This window comes from Schistocerca piceifrons, chromosome 8, assembly GCF_021461385.2.
Source record: "Schistocerca piceifrons isolate TAMUIC-IGC-003096 chromosome 8, iqSchPice1.1, whole genome shotgun sequence".
NCBI lineage: Eukaryota > Metazoa > Arthropoda > Insecta > Orthoptera > Acrididae > Schistocerca > Schistocerca piceifrons.
The window spans coordinates 345,421,106-345,443,555 of NC_060145.1; the positions used below are offsets into that span (position 1 = coordinate 345,421,106).

The 22,450-nt window shown below is 41.6% G+C and overlaps 1 protein-coding gene across 1 annotated transcript in view; it reads left to right on the forward strand.

The window, feature by feature from the left end:
- LOC124711703 (translocation protein SEC63 homolog) overlaps window positions 1-22,450 on the forward strand; it is a 178,484-nt gene that overhangs the window by 23,325 nt on the left and 132,709 nt on the right. Inside the window, exon 2 of the mRNA XM_047241905.1 lies at window positions 18,150-18,252. Coding sequence (XP_047097861.1) covers window positions 18,150-18,252 — 103 coding nt within the window. The remainder of the gene's footprint in view (window positions 1-18,149; window positions 18,253-22,450) is intronic.

The window sequence follows — 22,450 nt, forward strand, 5'->3', positions numbered from 1 at the left end:
GTACAGTAAAAATAAAGTATTATTTTGTTGCTTATACAGACTACATCTGCAAGAACATAATAATGTGATAACATTTGTTTTAAATAATTTCTTAGTGCTTCCTGTGTATCCGTCTTTTTCTGTGACACTTCAATTCCATCACACTACGATACCTCTACATCTACACCTATATGTATACTCCGCAAACTACTGTGAAGGGCATGGCAGAGGTTACATCCCATTGTACCAGGTATTAGAGTTTCTTCCCATTGCACTCACATATAGATTGTGTGAAGAGTGATTGATTGAGTGCCCCTGTGCATGCTATAATTAACTTAATCTTATCATGATCCCCATGTGGACAATATGTAGGGGTTTCTAGTGTTCCTATGGTCATTTAAAGCTACTTCTTAAAACTTTGTAAGTAGGCTTTCTCAGGTTAGCTTACATCTATTTTCAAGAACTTGCCAGTTCAGTTTTTTCAGCATCTTTGTGACACTCTTTCACGGCTTAGACAACCTGTTTGGTAAGGGTTCCACACACTTGACAGTATTCTAGAACGGGTCGCGTGAGTGGTTTATAAACAATCTTCTTTGTACACTAAATGCATTTCCCTAGTATTCTACTGATAAACCAAAGTCTGCCACCTGCTTTACCCACACATGAGCCTGTGTGATCATTCTATTTTATGTCCCCACAGTGTGTTGCACCCAGGCTTCTGTATGAGTTGCCCAATTTCATCTGTGACATTTTGATACTTTAGTCATAGGATAGTATGTTTTTTTCATTTAATGAAGTGCACAATTTTACATTTCTGGACATTTAAAGCAAATTTCCAGTCTTTGCACCACTTTGAAAAAATACTATGCTAAATGGTGTTATGTTAAAATGTAATATTTATTTCTCCCGTGATTGGAACTAAAACATCGTTGTTATTGGGTTCACAAACTGGGTATTCCACCATATTAGCTTTCCACATGACTCACAGCAAGCATTACTAACAAACACTTCCTGGTAAGATTGCCTATGGCCCCCTTGTAAAGTTCTTCTAGCCTCACCTTTTTACTCCAACCTCTTTTATGATGTGTGCATCTGCGCATTCTGAAAACGCACGCAACAAAGAAATAAGGACTCTTGGCTCCAGCAGTCTCTGCAGAAGGAAAGTTGTCTTTTACACAGGGAAATATGACCCTAAAACCTTCCCTTCACTGGCTATGTCAGGGGAAGAACATAAGGCTAAGGCACAAGCAGAAAAATACTCCTCTCCCCCCCCCCCCCCCACCCCCCAAAAAAATACTTAGTTAATACAAGGGCTGATGGGAATTCCTTCTTGGTCACAGAGCCCTTATTAACTGTGGAGAACTTAGAAGACAAGTTTGGGATAGTGGCAGCCATCTCTGAAATAAAAAGTGGGTCAATTTTGATCAAAGCAGTACCCCCTGCCTAGTCATAAGTGCTGCTCACTTGTACCAAGCAGGGTGACGTACTGGTGACTGTCACTCCCCGTTATAGTCTAATTATGGTTCGGGGTGTCATTTTCCATCATGACCAGCTCTTGCAATCTGATGATGAACTATGTGCCTACTTTGAGCGACGGGGTGTACACGTTGTCCTTGTTTACATAGGGGTTGATACTAGTGCCTTCATATTGGCCTTTGAGAGTGATTCTTTGCCTGAGAAGATCAAGATGATGGTATACCAATTTAGTGGTCAATTGACACCATGTGAAACTGTGTCCCCCCCCCCCCTCTTCCTTCACGCACACACACACACACACACACACACACACACACACACACACACACACACACACACACACACAGTGCTTCAAGTGTTTGAAAGGGTATTCTGGTACATGTCTTCACATCACAATGCTAGCCCCATCTGTAGAGGATGTGGATGAGCAATGCATGCGAACACACCTTGTGCCCCTGCCCCCCATCTGCGATCTGTGTCACCTGTGTAAAGCACCATTCTGCTGCTCACCAGGTTGCACTGTTTTCTAGAGAGACAGGAAAATACAAGAATAGAAGACTCAAGAAGAACTAACTTATGAAAAGGCCAAGAAAAAGTGTGAGCTCTTGCAGGCAACATGTAAAACAACCTAATATGCTACAGTTACGATGATGTTGCCTCCTTTGGAGACGGTACTCCCGCCCGTTTCACCTTTTACACCGGTCCCTCAGGGCCACTCAACCATGCATGCCCCAATGGTTGGAGGCTCCCCTCTTACTGCTTACTCCCATATCTACTACGGGATCGATGACTTCCTGCCCAGCAGAGACATTGGTTCCCACCTCCCAGCTGGAGACAAATCAGCTTCCTTTGGCTTCTCTTTCCAGGAAGGGGTTCCTTGGGGGGACACTTCTTTCCAAGGTTTCCGCTGTCTCCAACTGGACACCAGCCAGTGGCTGAAGGAGCCACAGGCTGCAGGTCACATGGCTTCATGATCATCATCTTTACCTGAAACTGATTCATAGAAGCCCTTGCAATCATCAAATTTGTCTAAGGAGAGGAAAGACAAGAAAAAGTCTTCCAAGAAGGACAATCCGGTGGCCCTTGCACCATTACAATCCAGCTGTTCCACTCCTGTGGCCAAGATATAGGTTGCACCAGTGTGTGGTTTGCACAACTCAGTGGAACCCAGAAAAAATATATACCATAATCCCCCAACCAGTGCCAGCAGGCGACCTTAGGGCACAACCTGCCTCCTTTGTCCCTTCATGGCCTCACAGCACATCGAACAACATTATTCTCCACTGAAATTGTAACAACATTATTCTCCACTGAAATTGTAGCAATTTTTTTCCACCACCTGGCTGAGCTACAACATCTTTTAAGCACTTCCCATGCCTTCTGCATAGCCCAGGAGACTTGGTTTCCAACAAAGTGAACCCTGTCCCCTCATGGATACCTATGACAGAGTTTGCAAATATGTACTAGACAAGTTATACAGCAAACTTGTGCCTCTTAATACACCTTTGGAGGCCGTGGCTGTTCAGGTAAGGGCATTTCGGGATATTACCATCTGCAATGTTTACCTCCGTCGCGATGGTGAAGTGCCTTAGAACATTATGTTTGCATTGGCTTCACAGCTCCGTCCACCTTTTCTAATCCTGAGTGATTTCAGTGCCCATAACCCTTTGTTCAGTGGAACCACAATTACTGGCCATGATCTCGAGAACTGACTGGCGCAACTTGACCTTTGCCTCTTGAATTTTGGAATCCCCACACACTTCAGTGTGGCACATGGAACTTTCTTGGCCATTGCCCTTTCCATTCGCAACCCTTGTCTTTTCCCATCCATTCTTTAGAGAGTCCACAATGACCTAAGTGGTAGTGACCATTTCCCGCTCTTCCTGTTCCTCCCTCAACATCACTCCGATGGATGCCAGCCCAGATGGGATGTGAGCAGTGTTGACTGGGGTGCTTTCGCTTCTGCTCTCACCCTTGGCTCTATGTGACATGGAGATATAAGTGAGGCAGTCCAGAATACAACTACAGCTATTCTTTTGGCAACTGATCTGGTGATCCCTTATTCCTTGGGCCCATCGCGGCAGAAGACAGTACCGTGTGGTCATCAGATTTTGCAGAGGCCATTAGAGATCATAGACGGGCTGTCCAGTGCCATAAGTGGCACCTCTCGATGGATCACCTCAGAGCCTTGAAATGGCTCCCTGCCAGGTCCCCATCTAACAAAATGACAGAATCGAGAATGCTGAAAACCATATGTTTCGACCATTTGACCATGTACCTCCCCTTCACAGCTTTTGGCAAAGATCCGATGTCTCTCTGTAGACATCTGCATGTCTACACTTACCCAGATGCCATTGCTGAACATCTTGCTCTGCATTATGCTCGAGCCTTTGAGTTTGAGAATTATTAATCTGCCTTTCATGTCCTAAAACAGTGGGTGGAGCAAAAGCAATTATCTTATACTACATGCCACCTAGACACACAACACTCCATTCAGTGGGTGGGAATTTGTCTGTGTCCTAGGCGTGATACAGCCCCATGGACGGACTTCGTCTACGGCCAAATGATCAAGCACTTATCAGTGGATTGTCAATGTCATATCCTTGCAATCTTTAACCGCATATGGAGTGAGGACGAGTTCCCATTGGAGTGGTGAGAAAGTGTCATCATCCCAGTACTGAAACCAGGTAAGCACTCTCTGGAGGTGGACTATCATTGCCCAGTATGTCTCACCAATGATATGTGTGAGTTGCTTGAACACATGATGAACCGATGGCTGTGTTGGCTCCTTGAGTCTCAGGATCTCCTGGCTCTGTCCCAGGGTGGTTTTCACCTAGGCCATTCCACTACTGACAATCTCGTTAACCTGTGTCTGCCATCTGAACAGCTTTTGCTCAACGTCAACACCTTATAGCTGTCTTCTTCAACCTGCAAAAGGCTTATGACTCCACATTGTTACATCACATTCTTGCTGCCTTACATGGGTAGGGTCTTCAGGGTCTGCTCCCGATTTTTATTCAGAGCTTCCTGTCGCACTGTATGTTCCAGATTCTAGTTGCACTTCCCACAGTACCCCACATATCTAAGAGAATGGGCTCCCACAGGATTCTGTACTGAGTATCCCTCTCTTTTTAGTGACCATCAATGGTCTAACAGCAGCTGTGGGATCCTCATCATCACCCTCCTTGTATGTTGACAACTTTTGCCTCTGCAATTGTTCCTCTAATACGGGCGTCACTGAACATTGACTGCAAGGCACCATATGAAAAGCGCAGGCGTGGGCTCTAACCCATGGCTTTTGGCTTTCAACCGCCAAGACCCATGTTGTGCACTTCTGTTGAAAGTTCACCCACAACCAGAACTTTACCTTGGCGACCAACTACTAGTCTTTGATTCTCAGTTGATGTGGATTCCCCATCTTCACCAGCTTAAGCAAAAGTGCTGGCTGCTTTTAATACACGTTGCTGCCCGAGTAACACCCGCTGGGTTGCAAATCGCACTACCCTTCTGCAGCTTTGCATGATATGATCCCATCTTGATTATGGGAGTCTGACATATGGTTCAGCATCACCCTCAGTGTTGCAGATACTGGATCCAATACACCACTGCAGGGTTCGACTTGTGACAGGAGTCTTTCAAACTAGCATTGTGTACAGCTCACTGGTGGACACTCCATTGTAGATCAGGCGCCAGTGAGGGATTATCAGTTATGCTACCCACATTCACAACTCTCCTAAGCATCTGAATGCCATCTTGTCTTTCCAAACATGAAAATCCATCTCCAGCAACAGTGGCTATATAAAAGATTACAATTGCAATCCACGTCTGGTGCCCCCTCTCGGAATTCCAGTTGCTTCCTCTTCCATCTCTCCTCTGGGCCTACTCGTGTACATCTCCATGGTGCATCTCTGGGCCACAGCTTATTCCAAACTTATCACAAGGTCTGGAAGACTCTGTCCCTCCCGAGGCCCTCGGCTATCAATTTTTCTCCATCCTTGCCACATTCTGGGGTTCTGAAGTAGTCTACACTGATGGCCCAATGGTTGGTGGTCATGTATGTTTTGCTTATAATCGTGCAGGACATACTGAACTACACTCCTTGCTGTATGTCTGTAGTGTTTCATTATGGAGTTGCTAGCCATATGCCCCCTCCCCCCCATGAACCATGGACCTTGCTGTTGGTGGGGAGGCTTGTGTGCCTCAGCGATACAGATGGCCGTACCGTAGGTGCAACCACAACGGAGGGGTATCTGTTGAGAGGCCAGACAAACATGTGGTTCCTGAAGAGGGGCAGCAGCCTTTTCAGTAGTTGCAGGGGCAACAGTCTGGATGATTGACTGATCTGGCCTTGTAACATTAACCAAAACGGCCTTGCTGTGCTGGTACTGCGAACGGCTGAAAGCAAGGGGAAACTACAGCCGTAATTTCTCCCGAGGACATGCAGCTTTACTGTATGATTAAATGATGATGGCGTCCTCTTGGGTAAAATATTCCGGAGGTAAAATAGTCCCCCATTCGGATCTCCGGGCGGGGACTACTCAAGAGGACGTCGTTATCAGGAGAAAGAATACTGGCATTCTACGGATCGGAGCGTGGAATGTCAGATCCCGTAATCGGGCAGGTAGGTTAGAAAATTTAACAAGGGAAATGGAAAGGTTAAAGTTAGATATAGTGGGAATTAGTCAAGTTCGGTGGCAGGAGGAACAAGACTTTTGGTCAGGTGATTACAGGGTTATAAATACAAAATCAAATAGGGGTAATGCAGGAGTAGGTTTAATAATGAATAAAAAAATAGGAGTGTGGGTTAGCTACTACAAACAGCATAGTGAACGCATTATTGTGGCCAAGATAGACACAAAGCCCATGCCTACTACAGTAGTACAAGTTTATATGCCAACTAGCTCTGCAGATGATGAAGAAATTGATGAAATGTATGACGAGATAAAAGAAATTATTCAGGTAGTGAAGGGAGACGAAAATTTAATAGTCATGGGTGACTGGAATTCGTCAGTAGGAAAAGGCAGAGAAGGAAACATAGTAGGTGAATATGGATTGGGGGAAGAAATGAAAGAGGAAGCTGCCTGGTAGAATTTTGCACAGAGCATAACTTAATCATAGCTAACACTTGGTTCAAGAATCATGAAAGAAGGTTGTATACCTGGAAGAATCCTGGAGATACTAAAAGGTATCAGATAGATTACATGATGGTAAGACAGAGATTTAGGAACCAGGTTTTAAATTGTAAGACATTTCCAGGGGAAGATGTGGATTCTGACCACAATCTGTTGGTTATGAACTGCAGATTGAAACTGAAGAAACTGCGAAAAGGCGGGAATTTAAGGGGATGGAACCTGGATAAACTGAAAGAACCAGAGGTTGTACAGAGTTTCAGGGAGAGCATAAGGGAACAATTGACAGGAATGGGGGAAAGAAATACAGTAGAAGAAGAATGGGTAGCTCTGAGGGATGAAGTAGTGAAATCAGCAGACGATCAAGTAGGTGAAAAGACGAGGGCTAATAGAAATCCTTGGGTAACAGAAGAAATATTGAATTTAATTGATGAAAGGAGAAAATATAAAAATGCAGTAAATGAAGCAGGCAAAAAGGAATACAAATGTCTCAAAAATGAGATCGACAGGAAGTGCAAAATGGCTAAGCAGGGATGGCTAGAGGACAAATGTAAGAATGTAGAGGCTTATCTCACTAGGGGCAAGATAGATACTGCCTACAGGAAAATTAAAGAGACCTTTGGAGATAAGAGAACGACTTGTATGAATATCAAGAGCTCAGATGGCAACCCAGTTCTAAGCAAAGAAGGGAAGGCAGAAAGGTGGAAGGAGTATATAGAGGGTCTATACAAGGGCGATGTACTTGAGGACAATATTATGGAAATGGAAGAGGATGTAGATGAAGATGAAATGGGAGATACGATACTGCGTGAAGAGTTTGACAGAGCACTGAAAGACCTGAGTCGAAACAAGGCCCCAGGAGTAGACAACATTCCATCAGAACTACTGATGGCCTAGGGAGAGCCAGTCATGACAAAACTCTACCATCTCGTGAGCAAGATGTATGAGACAGGCGAAATACCCACAGACTTCAAGAAGAATATAATAATTCCAATCCCAAAGAAAGCAGGTGTTGACAGATGTGAAAATTACCGAACTATCAGTTTAATAAGTCACAGCTGCAAAATACTAACACGAATTCTTTACAGACGAATGGAAAAACTGGTAGAAGCGGACCTCGGGGAAGATCAGTTTGGATTCCGTAGAAATGTTGGAACACTTGAGGCAATACTGACCTTACGACTTATCTTAGAAGAAAGATTAAGAAAAGGCAAACCTACGTTTCTAGCATTTGTAGACTTAGAGAAAGCTTTTGACAACGTTAACTGGAATACTCTCTTTCAAATTCTGAAGGTGGCAGGGGTAAAATACAGGGAGCGAAAGGCTATTTACAATTTGTACAGAAACCAGATGGCAGTTATAAGAGTCGAGGGGCATGAAAGGGAAGCAGTGGTTGGGAAAGGAGTGAGACAGGGTTGTAGCCTCTCCCCAATGTTATTCAATCTGTATATTGAGCAAGCAGTAGGGGAAGTAAAGGAAAGGTTCAGAGTAGGTATTAAAATTCATGGAGAAGAAGTAAAAACTTTGAGGTTCGCCGATGACTTTGTAATTCTGTCAGAGACAGCAAAGGACTTGGAAGAGCAGTTGAACGGTATGGACAGTGTCTTGAAAGGAGGATATAAGATGAACATCAACAAAAGCAAAACGAGGATAATGGAATGTAGTCAAATTAAATCGGGCGATGCTGAGGGGATTAGATTAGGAAATGAGACACTTAAAGTAGTAAAGGAGTTTTGCTATTTAGGGAGTAAAATAACTGATGATGGTCGAAGTAGAGAGGATATAAAATGTAGACTGGCAATGGCAAGGAAATCGTTTCTGAAGAAGAGAAATTTGTTAACATCGAGTGTAGATTTAAGTGTCAGGAAGTCGTTTCTGAAAGTATTTGTATGGAGTGTAGCCATGTATGGAAGTGAAACATGGACGATAACCAGTTTAGACAAGAAGAGAATAGAAGCTTTCGAAATGTGGTGCTACAGAAGAATGCTGAAGATCAGGTGGGTAGATCACGTAACTAATGAGGAGGTATTGAATAGGATTGGGGAGAAGAGAAGTTTGTGGCACAACTTGACTAGAAGAAGGGATCGGTTGGTAGGACATGTTTTGAGGCATCAAGGGATCACAAATTTAGCATTGGACGGCAGCGTGGAGGGTAAACATCGTAGAGGGAGACCAAGAGATGAATACACTAAGCAGATTCAGAAGGATGTAGGTTGCAGTAGGTACTGGGAGATGAAGAAGCTTGCACAGGATAGAGTAGCATGGAGAGCTGCATCAAACCAGTCTCAGGACTGAAGACCACAACAACAACAACAGCCATCTCTCAAGCTCTTGAGCATATCTGTTCCTTCACCAGTCAGACTTTTCTCATCTGCAGCGACTCAAGCAGTTTCCAACCTCTCGACCAGTGTTATCCTCGCCATCCCTTGGTCATTTTTATACAGGATTCCCTGTGTGCCCTCAGACAGTGTGGATGCTTAGTGACCTCTTTCTTGACCCCGTCCCACGTTGGTATCCGGGGGTATGAACTCTCACTAATAGCCTGACCAAAGTCACTACAAGTAAACCAACTCTTGGGATTGGGATTCTGTAAACAGACCTCCGATCGTTATTACATCGTCAAGTTTTAGGAATATCAAATACAGAATGGCTCACTCTGACTTCAGCAAACAAGCCTGATAAAGGAGACTACAAATGTGTGGAGGTCCATCATGCAGGCCTCTTGCAGGGATGCTACCATCCTTTGCTGGCTCTGCATCAGCCATATTTGGCTGACACAGGGTATCTCCTCTATCGGAAGGACCCACTGCACTGTCGTTGTGGTTCCCATTTGGCTGTGTTTCACATTTTGCTGGATTGTCCCAACCTAGCGCCATGCGGTGGACTTTTAATCTCCCTGACTCGCTACCCGTGGTATTAAGAGACGATGCCACAGCGGCTGACTTAGTTTTATGTTTTATTAGTGAAGGGGGCTTTTACCACTCTCTTTAAGGGAGGGCAACTTAACCTTATCAGACCATTGAGGTGTTGGCAGAACACTCTGTTGCCTCCTCTTCCCAGAGTGGGCTGTGGATGCCTGGGCATGGTGGGCTGTCCCGGCCCTCATCCTACCTGTTCTTTTACTCTTCCTTGCCTGTTTCACATGACCTGTTAAATGAGTTCATATTTTTTCTCTCCGTGCTTCTGCAGCCTTGTCCATGTCACTAGTCTTTTCAAGGCAATTTCTGAGAGGAATACATCTGGTATGCGGTGGGGTGGGGATGTGTCCCCCCTGCATTGCACTCTGTCTTTATGGGCTTCCAGCTGCCCCCTAGAGGGGGCCTGGCTTTTTTCCTCTGTCACCCCCCCCCCCCTTTTTTTTTCTTTTTTTTTTTTTCGTTGGCCTTTCATAGACCTTTGGGGGTTTTCTTCCTCTGGGTTTTGCACGGTAGGCTATCTCTGATCTACAGTCATGTAGACGTGTTTGAAGAAAAAGGGACTAATGACCTAGTAATTTGGTCCCTTTAACCATCCATCCAACCAACCAAAGCAACAGGAAACATTACCGACCAATAAAGGAACAGGAAACAGATGTCCATCTATGAGTTGACAACATTATAAACAGTAAAATGTGCTTGCAAGTTTTACGCAGAACTATTGAAGTGTACCTCCATTTCAGAAAAAGGTTTAACACAGGACAGGTAGAACACTGACTATGAACTAAAGTGAAACATCAAATGCCTGGAAAAGCTGTTTTCATAATCTGCTCGTTAGTCAATATACGTTTGGTAGTACCAGTCTGAAGTGAATTCTTGTAATATTCTACTGAACTCTTTGATGCAATAACTAAGAAATGTAAGCAAATTCTGGAGTGGAGTTCAAATCCTTGACTGGCTGCACTTGTAGAAGTTTCCCAAATCTCTTTAACCGAATGCTCAGATAGTTCCTTCATACAATGCAGATGATTTTCTGTACTATCCTTGAACAAGCCAAACTTTTACTCTGTCACTAAGAAACTTGACTTCGACCATTCACTAAGCCTTGATCTCCCTACATTAATGATTGCTAGTGGCTTTTTCCTCTTCTGTTAAATTCTTTTCTTTAGTCTTTTTAGCAATGAGAATTTACCCAATATATTGATGGCTTAGTTCTAACTTTGCACAAAAGAAAAACGTTTTAAGGACATACGCAATCGAAAACAAATGACTAATGAAATAGTCATCAACGTTTCAAACATTAGATATTTGCCTATTGTGATACTCATGTTTTCCTTGGTGTTTCTGATGCTATTGTGGGTGTCATAAGTAGCTTTAGTGTCACTGAATGGATTATTAACCCAGGACAGTTAAGATTGGTGTTGAGGCTGCCATCACACCTTTCAATCACTGTGGTTTGGATTCAGTATTCAGTGGCAGATGTAACTGAATGGGCGAACTGGCTCTCAGTTCTGAGACAGGCAAAAGCATTCCTCTTCTAATGGTATTAAGGTTAGTAAAGCACTGTAGAGCTCAGGTCAGTGTCCAGTCTACTTTTACCTCACTGACTGCTGTTGCAGGTGATTATCATGCATAGAGGATATTTGCTCCATCCATATTTAAAGAGTAAAATGTCATCTGTGCCATTGTTCGGATGAGAAAATATATATTTTTTATATTGACAAGAGGGTAACATTTTACCTACAAAAGGGTTTTCTCACAATTGTTGGTGATAAATGGATGATGTAAGAAAATTATTAAACTTTTGCATGGGGCAGAGTGTCTTACCAATTTTGTCAGACAGAGATTCAAGTGGCTTATAGGACAGTTGATTTATCCTATTAACTGCACAATCATCCAACCACCAGCCCCATACACATTTTATTTCCTTCCAGAACTTAAAATATGTATAATCACATTGACAAAATTTGCACAGGCATTCAGGGAATGTCTATGTAACTTTTAACAATAAATTTTATAAATATCTACTCCACGTTATGAATTTTAATTACCCTAGCTTCCCAATATTAAGCAGTGGCCACTGATAACCTTACTATTTAGTATCCTGTGACACCAATCCATCCATCCTTGATGGAGGCATTTTACTCTTCAAAAGCACGCCTGCAAGCTATTGCAGCTAAAATCAGCATATAGAGAATATAAAAGATGAATGCCTGAACAGTCATTTCCCATTATTAAACCTAATTTCATGGTCAGAAATTTCAATTTGATTAATGCAGCTGCTAACTAATCAATAGATGTGTTATAATTATGTTGAGGAATGTAAGTCATTTTGTAACACATTTCCAACTAAGTTTTCAATTTTTCTTTTATGTAGTACTGTAACATCAAGTGTTGTGATCACTCATGTGAATTAGGGGTTTGCTCACTGTCTAGTCTTCAATCCAATTGTTAAGTAAAAACAGCTGTTTGCACTTGATTTGCAGCAGTGGCAGAACCCCTTATCTTATACCCAGCTAGATTTCTGGCACAGTGTTTTGAAAAAGTTTTTTAATTTTTCATGTTAAGCATTTGTTTTGAAAAGGTTTGTAATATAATACTAATTAATTAAAAAGTGTAAGTGCAACATGTTAGGCCTAGCTGAATCTTCCATCAGTTCTTGGTAGAACAACATTATAATAAATGAAAAACACTAGTTTGCTTTTGTTCTACAGTATTACCTTTGTTGTGTTATCTGGTTAACACAATAAAAGTAATATATGATGTTTATAAATGAATATTGGGGTTTTAATGCTTTATAATATTTATTACATTAAACTTACAGTTATAAATTATACGTCAAATGAAAGAGCAACTCAAACAGTTTTACCAAGAACCTTGTAAATGTTCATTGTGATCACCATTTGTCACACGGCACACATTCACTGTACCCAAGTGCTGCCCAATGACAGGGCTTGCTCTGCATGGCCTCCATGTTCACCCGACCTAACACTATGCGAATTTTTCCTTTAGGGCTTAATCAAGGATCGTGTGTACATGCCTCCGCAACCAGCAGACCTCCCTGAATTAAGAAACCGGATTGAAGCAGCTGTTGCTACAATCACTGAAGATACACTTATCAACATTTGGGAAGAACTCGGCTATATACCGTACTTGATGTGTACCGTGCGACAAATGGTGCTCACATTGAACATTTATAAGGTTCTTGGTAAAACTGTGTGAGTTGCTCTTTCATTTGACCTACCATTTATAACTGTAAGTTTAATATAATAAATATTGTAAAGCGTTAAAACCCCGATATTCATTTATAAACACACTGTAATGTAGAACAAAAGCAAACTAGCGCTTTTTATTTATTTAAGCATAACGTTTAACTATAATGTATTAGATGATTGCAGACGGCTATTGATTCATGGCAGCAGCGACACAGGTGATGGAAGAGAATACTGGATTCTGCAGAAGCTCATGACCTGGTTATCACAGCAACTTTATTGGAGAAGTGAGCCTTGTATCTTTTGATGTACTACAGTGACAGCAACATCAGCCAGATTGACTTTCTTCTTGTGTGAAATCATGATCAAAAACTAGTTACAGAGGAAGGGTTGGACACACCAGCTGGCAAATGTGATATCGTATCACCTAGGATAGGAAGTGGCATCAGCTTTTGGCAGATAGTAGACTTAGAGAACTTCTATGGCATCAGTGATAGAAAAAGGTAAATTTGTTATTGACCAAAAGAAGGCCCCAGAACACTGGTAGCAGTGCTTTGAAGCAGTCTCTGATATAGAGTTCCCACATTCACCAGTACAACAGTTGGCATCCATCATGTTGATCAACAAGCCTGAAGTTCAAGAAGCCAGAGGGAAGATGACTGGGCTGGGTGACTTTCCAGCAGTAATTTGGAGACAAAGACATTGGGAGGCGGCTGAATGGCTGACAGGTTTCCTCAATAATATCATTGAAGAGAAGAAAACATCAACTGTGTGGTCATTAAGCAGTACAGTCTCAGTTTGGAAACGAAACAGTGGTCAAGCTGAATGTTCCAACTACCAACTTGTATGTCATCTTCCACATACAATCACTATCTTAGAGTACAACATATAAGGTCTGTTAAAAAAAATTCCAGAACATTCCTAATTTTGTACAAGTGGTGTGTTGGAGGACCGAGAGGAGGTCGCCGAGTAACCCTGTAGGGGCCACACATCGACTGCTCCAGTCAATGAAAATGTAACATGTATCCATGATTGTTAAATTCTGACCGGTGATTGAGCCTTCCGTTGATAGCAGAAACTATAAACATGATAAAGATAACAATTTGTCACAGTATAACCAAATATTTGAACTTGTAAAAGGTGTGCACCAAACTGGTCCCAAAAAGTATTGATTGACAAACAAAGGGATGTGCATGTGTTCCAGTGCCTAAAACTATTGAAAATGTGTCAAAATGATCCTGATTTTTAAACTCTTATTACCACCGGTGATGATTAATGGATTTTTGGGTACGACCCAGAGACAAAAAGGCAGTATTCAGAGTGGCATGCCCGGTGTTGCCCCACCCCAAGAAGGCACATATGAGCAAGTCAAGGATCAAAACTATGCTCATTGTCTTCTTTAACATGAGGCATTTTCCATCATAAACTCATACCTACTATTGTCTTCTTTGTCGCAAGACATTTTCCACCATGAACTCAAACCTGCTGGGCCCACTGTGAACACCAGTTTCTACTTAGAAGTGCTCAAAAGACAGAAAAGTAGGGTCACGCACTGCTGAAGAGACACAGCAAATGTCTGTAATTTTGATAATGCATTCCTAAGATCCCTATCTTCAACAACCTTGTAAATTTTCTTCATATCTGTATCTGTTTCTGAGGTACAGAGGTTGAAAGTTACTCTATTTGTGAACTTAAAATACGCTTATAAAATCTGGTGTGAGGTGAAAGCTTAGTTTATAAAGAGATTTAGTATGGAGAAATTTGGTGTAAAGTGTGTGTGTTATCATCTGGGAAGCCCTTGTTGTAGTACTGAAGCACAGGCAAAAAAATTTTGCACGTAAAATCTGATCTGAGTTGTAGAATTAGTTTCACGTTATTATTTCTCATAAGAAACTATCCACGTTTTACTGATCTGTACATTTCTTTTCCTATGAGTCACATGCCCAGCTGCAGCAGGGAAAGGAAGGGAACCAGCAGAAAAGTGCTTCTGTTTGAGCACAAAAAAGGTAAATTGCTCTTGTTTGAAGTACACTGAAAAGTTGGGTACCAGCTACCTTCCACAGCATCTTTAAAAATTTTCTCAAAAATTTTTATGCTCAAAGAGAAGAAGGTAGTGGCAGTGGCAAAGAGACGGAAAAGTAATAAATACTGGAAGATTGTAGACAGTGGTTGTGTTATAGAAAGAGCGAAGGAGACAGTGGCAGTGTGAGAGAAGGAGGGGGATACAGTGGCAATGGAGCACAGTTGACAGTATCAGAACAGTGCTAGGAAAATAGTGGAGGAGACAGTGCCGGGAGTAAGTAAGAGAAAGAGAAAGTGGAAGTGAGTAAAGCCAGTGATAATGAGAGGCAAGAGTATGTGACAGTCGTAAAGAGGAAGAGAAATATGGTGACAATGAGAACAGACAACAGCAGTAAGAAGGAAGGATGAGATGTTAGCAGTAAGATGGAGAAAGAGGGAGACAGTGACAGTGAAAGGAGACAGTAGTAGCAGGACAGAACAAAGAGGACTGTGGGTGTGACACAGGAGGCAGTGACAGAGAGGCACAAAGAGATAATGACAATGAGTGAGTGGGAAAGGGCATCTGGTAGTGGATGGATATGAGCAAGTTACAGCGATCGACTAATGGGTGTGAGTGAGTTACCGTTAGGGGAGCTTTTTAAAGATGCCAAGGAAGATGGACTGAGGCAGCTGGTACTCCACTTTCCAGTCAACAGTCTGTTACATAAACAGGAACATTTTTTGTACTCCAGTAGGAGCTTTTTTCTGCTGGTGTGGTATGGTTGGGTCAGCCTGATTCTCCAGCTCTTGTCTGGCAAGTAGTGTCCAGTTAACTCCACAGAACTTTTCTAAATAACAAAGAGGAGGATGCTGCACACTGTTGATATCCCACACAGGCTTTAGAGATTTAAGTGAGATATGTGGGGGAAAAAAGGATTTAGTTGTTTGTGTAGTTTCTAGAAACTGATCTGACAAATGTCTCATTTAGTTTTTCAATCCACTGCCTGTGATGATATTATTTTAAATAAGACATGAAGCTAGGAAAGTATTGTTAATTACAGCTTACCAGTGACAATTCTCAGCCTGACATCAGTCTTGTTGATAAGATTACTTCTAGCCCTCACAGGAGCACATTGTTTGGCAACTGCTCTGCAGCTTGTGCCAGTGAGCTTTCTAGTAATGTTTTTAATTTGTATACAGTTATGTATACATGTTTCAGAGTAATACCTCTGAATTTTTTATGTGAAAACCCTTAAAGCTTTTTAATTAAAAAAACGGTATTAACATTCTACATCTTCGTTCTTCAGATCTACATATTTATTTTTGATCATAATTCCCTGGCGATGAACACATTTCTCCCAATGAGAGATCAATTTGTTGATATTACTGTAGAATGTTTGACTTCATTGATGGAGCCACAACCTCACTTCTGCTTGCACTGCTTCATCACTAACAAAGAGAAGTCCTCAAAGGTGTTCTTTAAGGTTTGGAAACAGATGAAATTTGGTGAAAATCAGATAAAGCTTACTTGGGTCTGTATGGAGGGTGACCGATGACATTGAACCCAAGGTGTCAGATTGTTGCAGATGTCACAGCGCTCGTGTACAGTCTGGCGTTGTGATGCTGAAATAGAGGATGCTCCAAGTGTGGATAAACTCTTCACATTTGAAACTCGATTACAGCATGCTGTTTCTCACACACTGACATAGGTATGTTACACACTGCCATGTTACACTCTAAAATTTGGAGCCCTCTAGTGGCAGGGGACTGCAAATATGTAGACACGAAGAAAAAAGATGTAGAATGTTAAGTACCATTTGTTTTTATCTAAAAAGCTTTAAGAGTTTTCACATAAAAAATTGGGGGACACTTTTCCGCACACCCTCATTTTAGGTAATTATTGAATGTTACGCATGGATACTTATAATGTGGGTTATGGTTTACTTGTGCTCCATACAGGTCAACATTAAGTTGTACGCATGTGAACTTTTTATTAAGGTTAAATACTGGCTGGAAAAGTTTTAACTGTTTTTAATGGCTGTTTAGCATATCCAGGTGCTCTGAGAGGTTTTCTCCTTCTTTTTTGAAAAAAAAAAAAATTGTGTTGAATTGCTAGAGTAACACAATCTGTGATGAAATTTTTCCCTCCTCCCTTACACAACTAGTTCAGACAAAATCACATCAAATCAGATGTGAAACTGGAGCTTTCAGTGACTTTTATTGCCACCACCATCATCTGGGTTAAAATTGATACCCAGGATTGTCATGCTGGTTTTTATATACAGTAAACAACAGGAATGTAACAATATTATGAAAAAGAAGGTTGCAACTCACCATACAGCGGGGATGCTGAGTCATGATAGGCACAACAAAACGACTGTCACAAATAAAGCTTTCTGCCAGTAAGGCCTTCATCAGAAATAGATCACACACGCTCTCTCTCTCTCTCTCTCTCTCTCTCTCTCTCTCTCTCTCTCTCTCTCTCACACACACACACACACACACACACACACACACAAATGCAACTCACTCACACGATTGAAGTCTCAAGCAACTGAGGCCACACTGCAAGCAGCAGCACCAGTACATGATGGCAGTGGTGACCGGGTGGGTGTAAGGAATAGGGAGCGTGCTTAGCAACAGGGTGGTCCACCTGTGTCTTAGCCACAGTTTGTTGTTGCCCATTAATGCGGACAGACAGCTTGTTGGTTGTCATGCCACATAGAATGCAGCACAGTGGTTGCAGCTTAGTTTGTAGATCACATGACTGGTTTCACAGGTAGCCCTCCCTTTGATGGGATAGGTGATGTTTGTGACTGGACTGGAACAGGTGGTGGTGGGAGGATGTATGCGACAAGTCTTGCATCTAGGTCTGTTACAGGGCCATGAGCCATGAGGTAAGGGGTTGGTAGCAGGGATTGAGTAGGGATGGGTGAGTATATTGTGTAGGCTCGGTGGACGGCAGAATATCACTGTGGGAGGAGTAGGAAGAATAGTGGGGATTTCTCTTTTCAGGGCATGATGCAAGGTGATTGAAACCCTGGTGGAGAATGTAATTAAGTTGCTCCAGTTCTGGGTGGTACTGAGTTACGAGGGGAATGCTGCTCTTTGGCCGGACAGTGGGACTTTGGGAGATGGTGGGAGACTGGAAAAATAAGGAATGTTATGTAATATAACAGTGGGGGCCGTGCAGTTTGAGTATCTGACGAAATTGTACATAATCCTCGAAATCAGTTATATATGTGACAGTCATTGAAGACAATGAAAGCTCAAGTTACATACCTAATTTGGTGTATTTAGTGTATGTTGTGTATGCCATAGACTGCTATAAACTGTGGGATCATACATAACTAGTGTGCCTGTGTGTGTTATTTAGAAAGAACTCTCTGAGACTGTAATATCATGTTTCTATATCTTACATAGTTTTTGATTGACAGATCCGGCCAAATATGAAAAGGAGTGCCATTGTGATGACTGCAAAAAGAAAAAGCTTATACTCCAGTCAAATGAACCATGGAAAGGCACAAAACAGATGCTTACGTAAGTTTTAATTTAATTCTATTTGTACTCAAATTGTATAATAAATTCTTTTTATTGATTTGTATAGGTAACCCCTGTGCACCTCTACTTGTCTCAACTGCTCGTTCATGACTTTTACTTCTCTTTATGCCATGCACACCGAAAATAAATTTTAATAGAACCTCGCATAACATTAAGCACTTCAAGAATGACCAGTTTAGTGTGGGGCAGGGTGCCCTCCAGTGTGCCGAGACAAGGGACATGATGGAAGGTGTAGCAGTTGTGCGGCATGAGGGACTCAATATCAATACAAGTGATGCAGTGTTAATAATCTAATGCCATGTCTTCTTTTAATGATGAAGGTGTTCTGGCTTTAATCAACTTAATTAATATTAACCAACAAAAGTCTAAAACATGCTTAATGGTATAATAATGTGAACAAAGGTAGTGCTTTGAAGGTGTTTAAAGAGTTAAGTATGTGTCACGCGGGAGAGGGATAGCAGGATAGGCGTGGGGGACAGTAAAGTGCTGCTTATGGTAGCATACAGGGACAGAGTAGGGCAGCTAGGTGCAGCAGGAAGGTTAGATGGGGGATGGTGAGGAGCAGAGGAGGAGAGAAGTAAAAAGACTGTGGGAGTGTTGGTGGAATAGAAGGCTGTATAGTGCTGCAGTGGGAGCAGGGAAAGAGATAGGTGGGCAAAAGAGAGTGACTAACGAAGGTTGAGCCTAGAAGGCCTACAAGAAATAGAATATATCACAGTGGGAGTTCCCACCTGCACTATTCGGAGAAGCTGGTATTGGTAGGAAGTATATAGATGGTGTAGGCTGTGAAGCAGTCATTGAACTAAAGAACGTTGTGTTGGGCAGCCTGCTCAGCAAGTGGTCTCTTGGCCACCGTTTGGTAGTGACCAGTCATGCAGATAGACAGACAGCTTGACTCTGTCTGAGAGTTTGATTCAGTAGCTCCGGTCCTGGGTGGTACTGAGTCATGAGAGGAATGCTCCTTTGTGGCTTAACGGTAGGATTCTGGGAGGTGATGGGTGACTGGAGGGAGAAGACATGGGAGATCTGTTTCTGTACAAGGTTGGGGTGGTAATTTTGGTCTGTGGCCTCATTGAGACCCTTGGTATATTTGGAGAGGGACTATTCGACACTACAAATGCACGTACTTCCAGACTCTTGAAAAATGTCTGTACAATTTCAAAGATGGCAAGGGTAGGTAAGTGCGAGAACTATCACACAGTTATCGTAACAGGTCATGCATTCAAGTTGCTGACATAAATAATTTACAGAAGAATGGAAAAGAAAGTTGAGACTCTGTAAGATGATGATCACTTGGCTTTAGGAAAGGAAAGTCACCAAAGAGACAGTCTGAAACTATACTTGATAATGTAAACAAAATTTAAGAAAAAGCAAGTCACATTCATTGGATATGCTGACCTTGAAAACACATTTCACAATGTCAAGTGACAGAAGATGTTACAAATTCTCAGAAAAATAGGTGTAAGCCAGAAGGGAAGATTAGGAGTATAAATTGTAGTATCCTAGAGGGGGGAAATAAGAATGGAAGATCAAGCAAGAATTGATCAGAGTAGAGAGGGCAGAAGACAGGGATTTAGTCTTTCCCCCTACTGCTCTACTTATAAATTAGAGAAGCAGTGATGGAAACGAAAGAAAGGTTCAGAAGTGGGATTAACATTCAAGATGAAGGGAGATCAATGATAAGATTTGCTGATGGATAGTGCTATCCTCAGTGAATGTGGGAAGTATTTTGGGATATGTTGAATAGAATGAACAGTCTAATGACAACTAAGACATACGACTCTCTTTTTAAAACATGGAGTGACAGCAATGTCCCAAGTGATACAGAGAAGAAGGAAAGAAAATGTAAACATGGCAAGTTGCGTCCCCTGTAGCATGTATAGTACATATTTTATGCTTTTAATTTTGCTACTACAACTTTTTTAAACTTCCAAAGTAATTATTTTGGCTAGCAATGTGAACGTAGCTGTAACGTTCTGCAATATGATAGTGACTTCAACACACCTTTATCACAGTACTAGTGGTATTTGTATACATATTTCAGGAAACTTGCACTATTAACCACTGACATTTTAAAAAATGTTTCTACGTCTTAAAAGAAGTGGAAATGCTTCAACACAAAAGCAGAAATATCATCAAGATTAAGAGAAAAGTATCACAATAGGACATGGGGATAAAACAGTAAAATGAAAATAAAAATTACGTACCACTTGTTATTTCTTAGGCAGGCAGTAAAATTTATCCCTAAACTGTCAAACAGCTTACTTAGTTTCTCTGTAACCACAATAATTCTTTAATTACAGGTGGTGTGTTTTACAGTACCAAAGGGCACACTTTTGGCATTAAAAGATGTTTCAGATAAGAATCTGAATTCATTTTGTGAGAGAATAAAAAATGTACGAAGTGAATCATTCAAAGGATTGCTCTTTACCAGTTCCACCTGATCCACTTCTGGTATTAGTAGGAACACCTTTCAGATGTTTTGGAATTACACCCTGTTTATACTATGCCAAGTTCCATTCATACAGTGTTTTTAAGAAATAATGTCCTCACAAACAGAAACACAGGCACAGTTCACATCATTTAACAACTCAGAAACACTTTCGCACTTCCAAATCAAATATTGAGAGTGTCTGGAAAATGTGTAGAAATGCTTGCTGTTAACTTTCCCAGTTGAACGTATGTAGTATCCAGATGAACAGCCCAGAGTATTTCAGAGTTAATTTCTTGTGTTGCATAGTCTGAAAAACACAAAGGTTCTTGATTACATTCACTAGAACAATTGTTCATAACAGATCAAATATATTTAAATAAACAGAGGGAAGTCACACAGTTTAATGCGTGATAGAATATAATACATGACATTTATACATAATTAAAATACTGCAAGTTAAATGTCTTGCCTTATTATTAAATATACACATTTCTTTCAGGAGGAGTCCTTCCAGTTTTGTGATGAAGGCTATGAAATTAAACTGTAAAAATCTTATGAAAAAATAACCAATTATAATTTACAGTAGCAAATATGATGTGATTGAACCATCTACCTTTGGTCTGCTTTCATTGGACAGTTGTGTAGGCCCCAATTAGATGGCTTTATTGACCCTCCTAGCACCTCAAGTGGTCTGAAGTTGAACTGATTAGCATGTTTCCAATTTTTCCATATGGCTTCCCCTCCTGCAGTGCACACTGCCTATTGAAAGTGCACGAAAGACTTATGAAAGTAATGAGTAGTAGCAGAAATGAGAACAGATATTACCTTAAAATCAAAACTTGGTCCCACAAAGTAGGTGAATGAAGGAATTCAGCTGCCTTGGAAGCAGAGAAACAGATAATGCACAAAAAAAAAAAAAAATATATATATATATATATATATATATATATATATATATATATATATATATAAAAATAGAGGGAAACATTCCACGTGGGAAAAATATATCTAAAAAGAAAGATGATGAAACTTACCAAACAAAAGCGCTGGCAGGTCGATAGACACACAAACAAACACAAACATACACACAAAATTCTAGCTTTCGCAACCAATGGTTGCCTCGTCAGGAAAGAGGGAAGGAGAAGGAAAGACAAAAGGATATGGGTTTTAAGGGAGAGGGTAAGGAGTCATTCCAATCCCGGGAGCGGAAAGACTTACCTTAGGGGGAAAAAAGGACAGGTATACACTCGCGCACACACACACACATATCCATCCACACATACACAGACATTTGTAAAGGCAAAGAGTTTGGGCAGAGATGTCAGTCGGGGCGGATGTACAGAGGCAAAGATGAAGTTGAAAGACAGGTGAGGTATGAGCGACGGCAAATTGAAATTAGAAATTAGCGGAGATTGAGGCCTGGCGGATAGCGAGAAGAAAGGATATGCTGAAGGGCAAGTTCCCATCTCCGGAGTTCTGACAGGTTGGTGTTAGTGGGAAGTATCCAGATAACCCGGACAGCGTAACACTGTGCCAAGATGTGCTGGCCGTGCACCAAGGCATGTTTAGCCACAGGGTGATCCTCATTACCAACAAACACTGTCTGCCTGTGTCCATTCATGCGAATGGACAGTTTGTTGCTGGTCATTCCCACATAGAACGCTTCACAGTGTAGGCAGGTCAGTTGGTAAATCACGTGGGTGCTTTCACACGTGGCTCTGCCTTTGATCGTGTACACCTTCC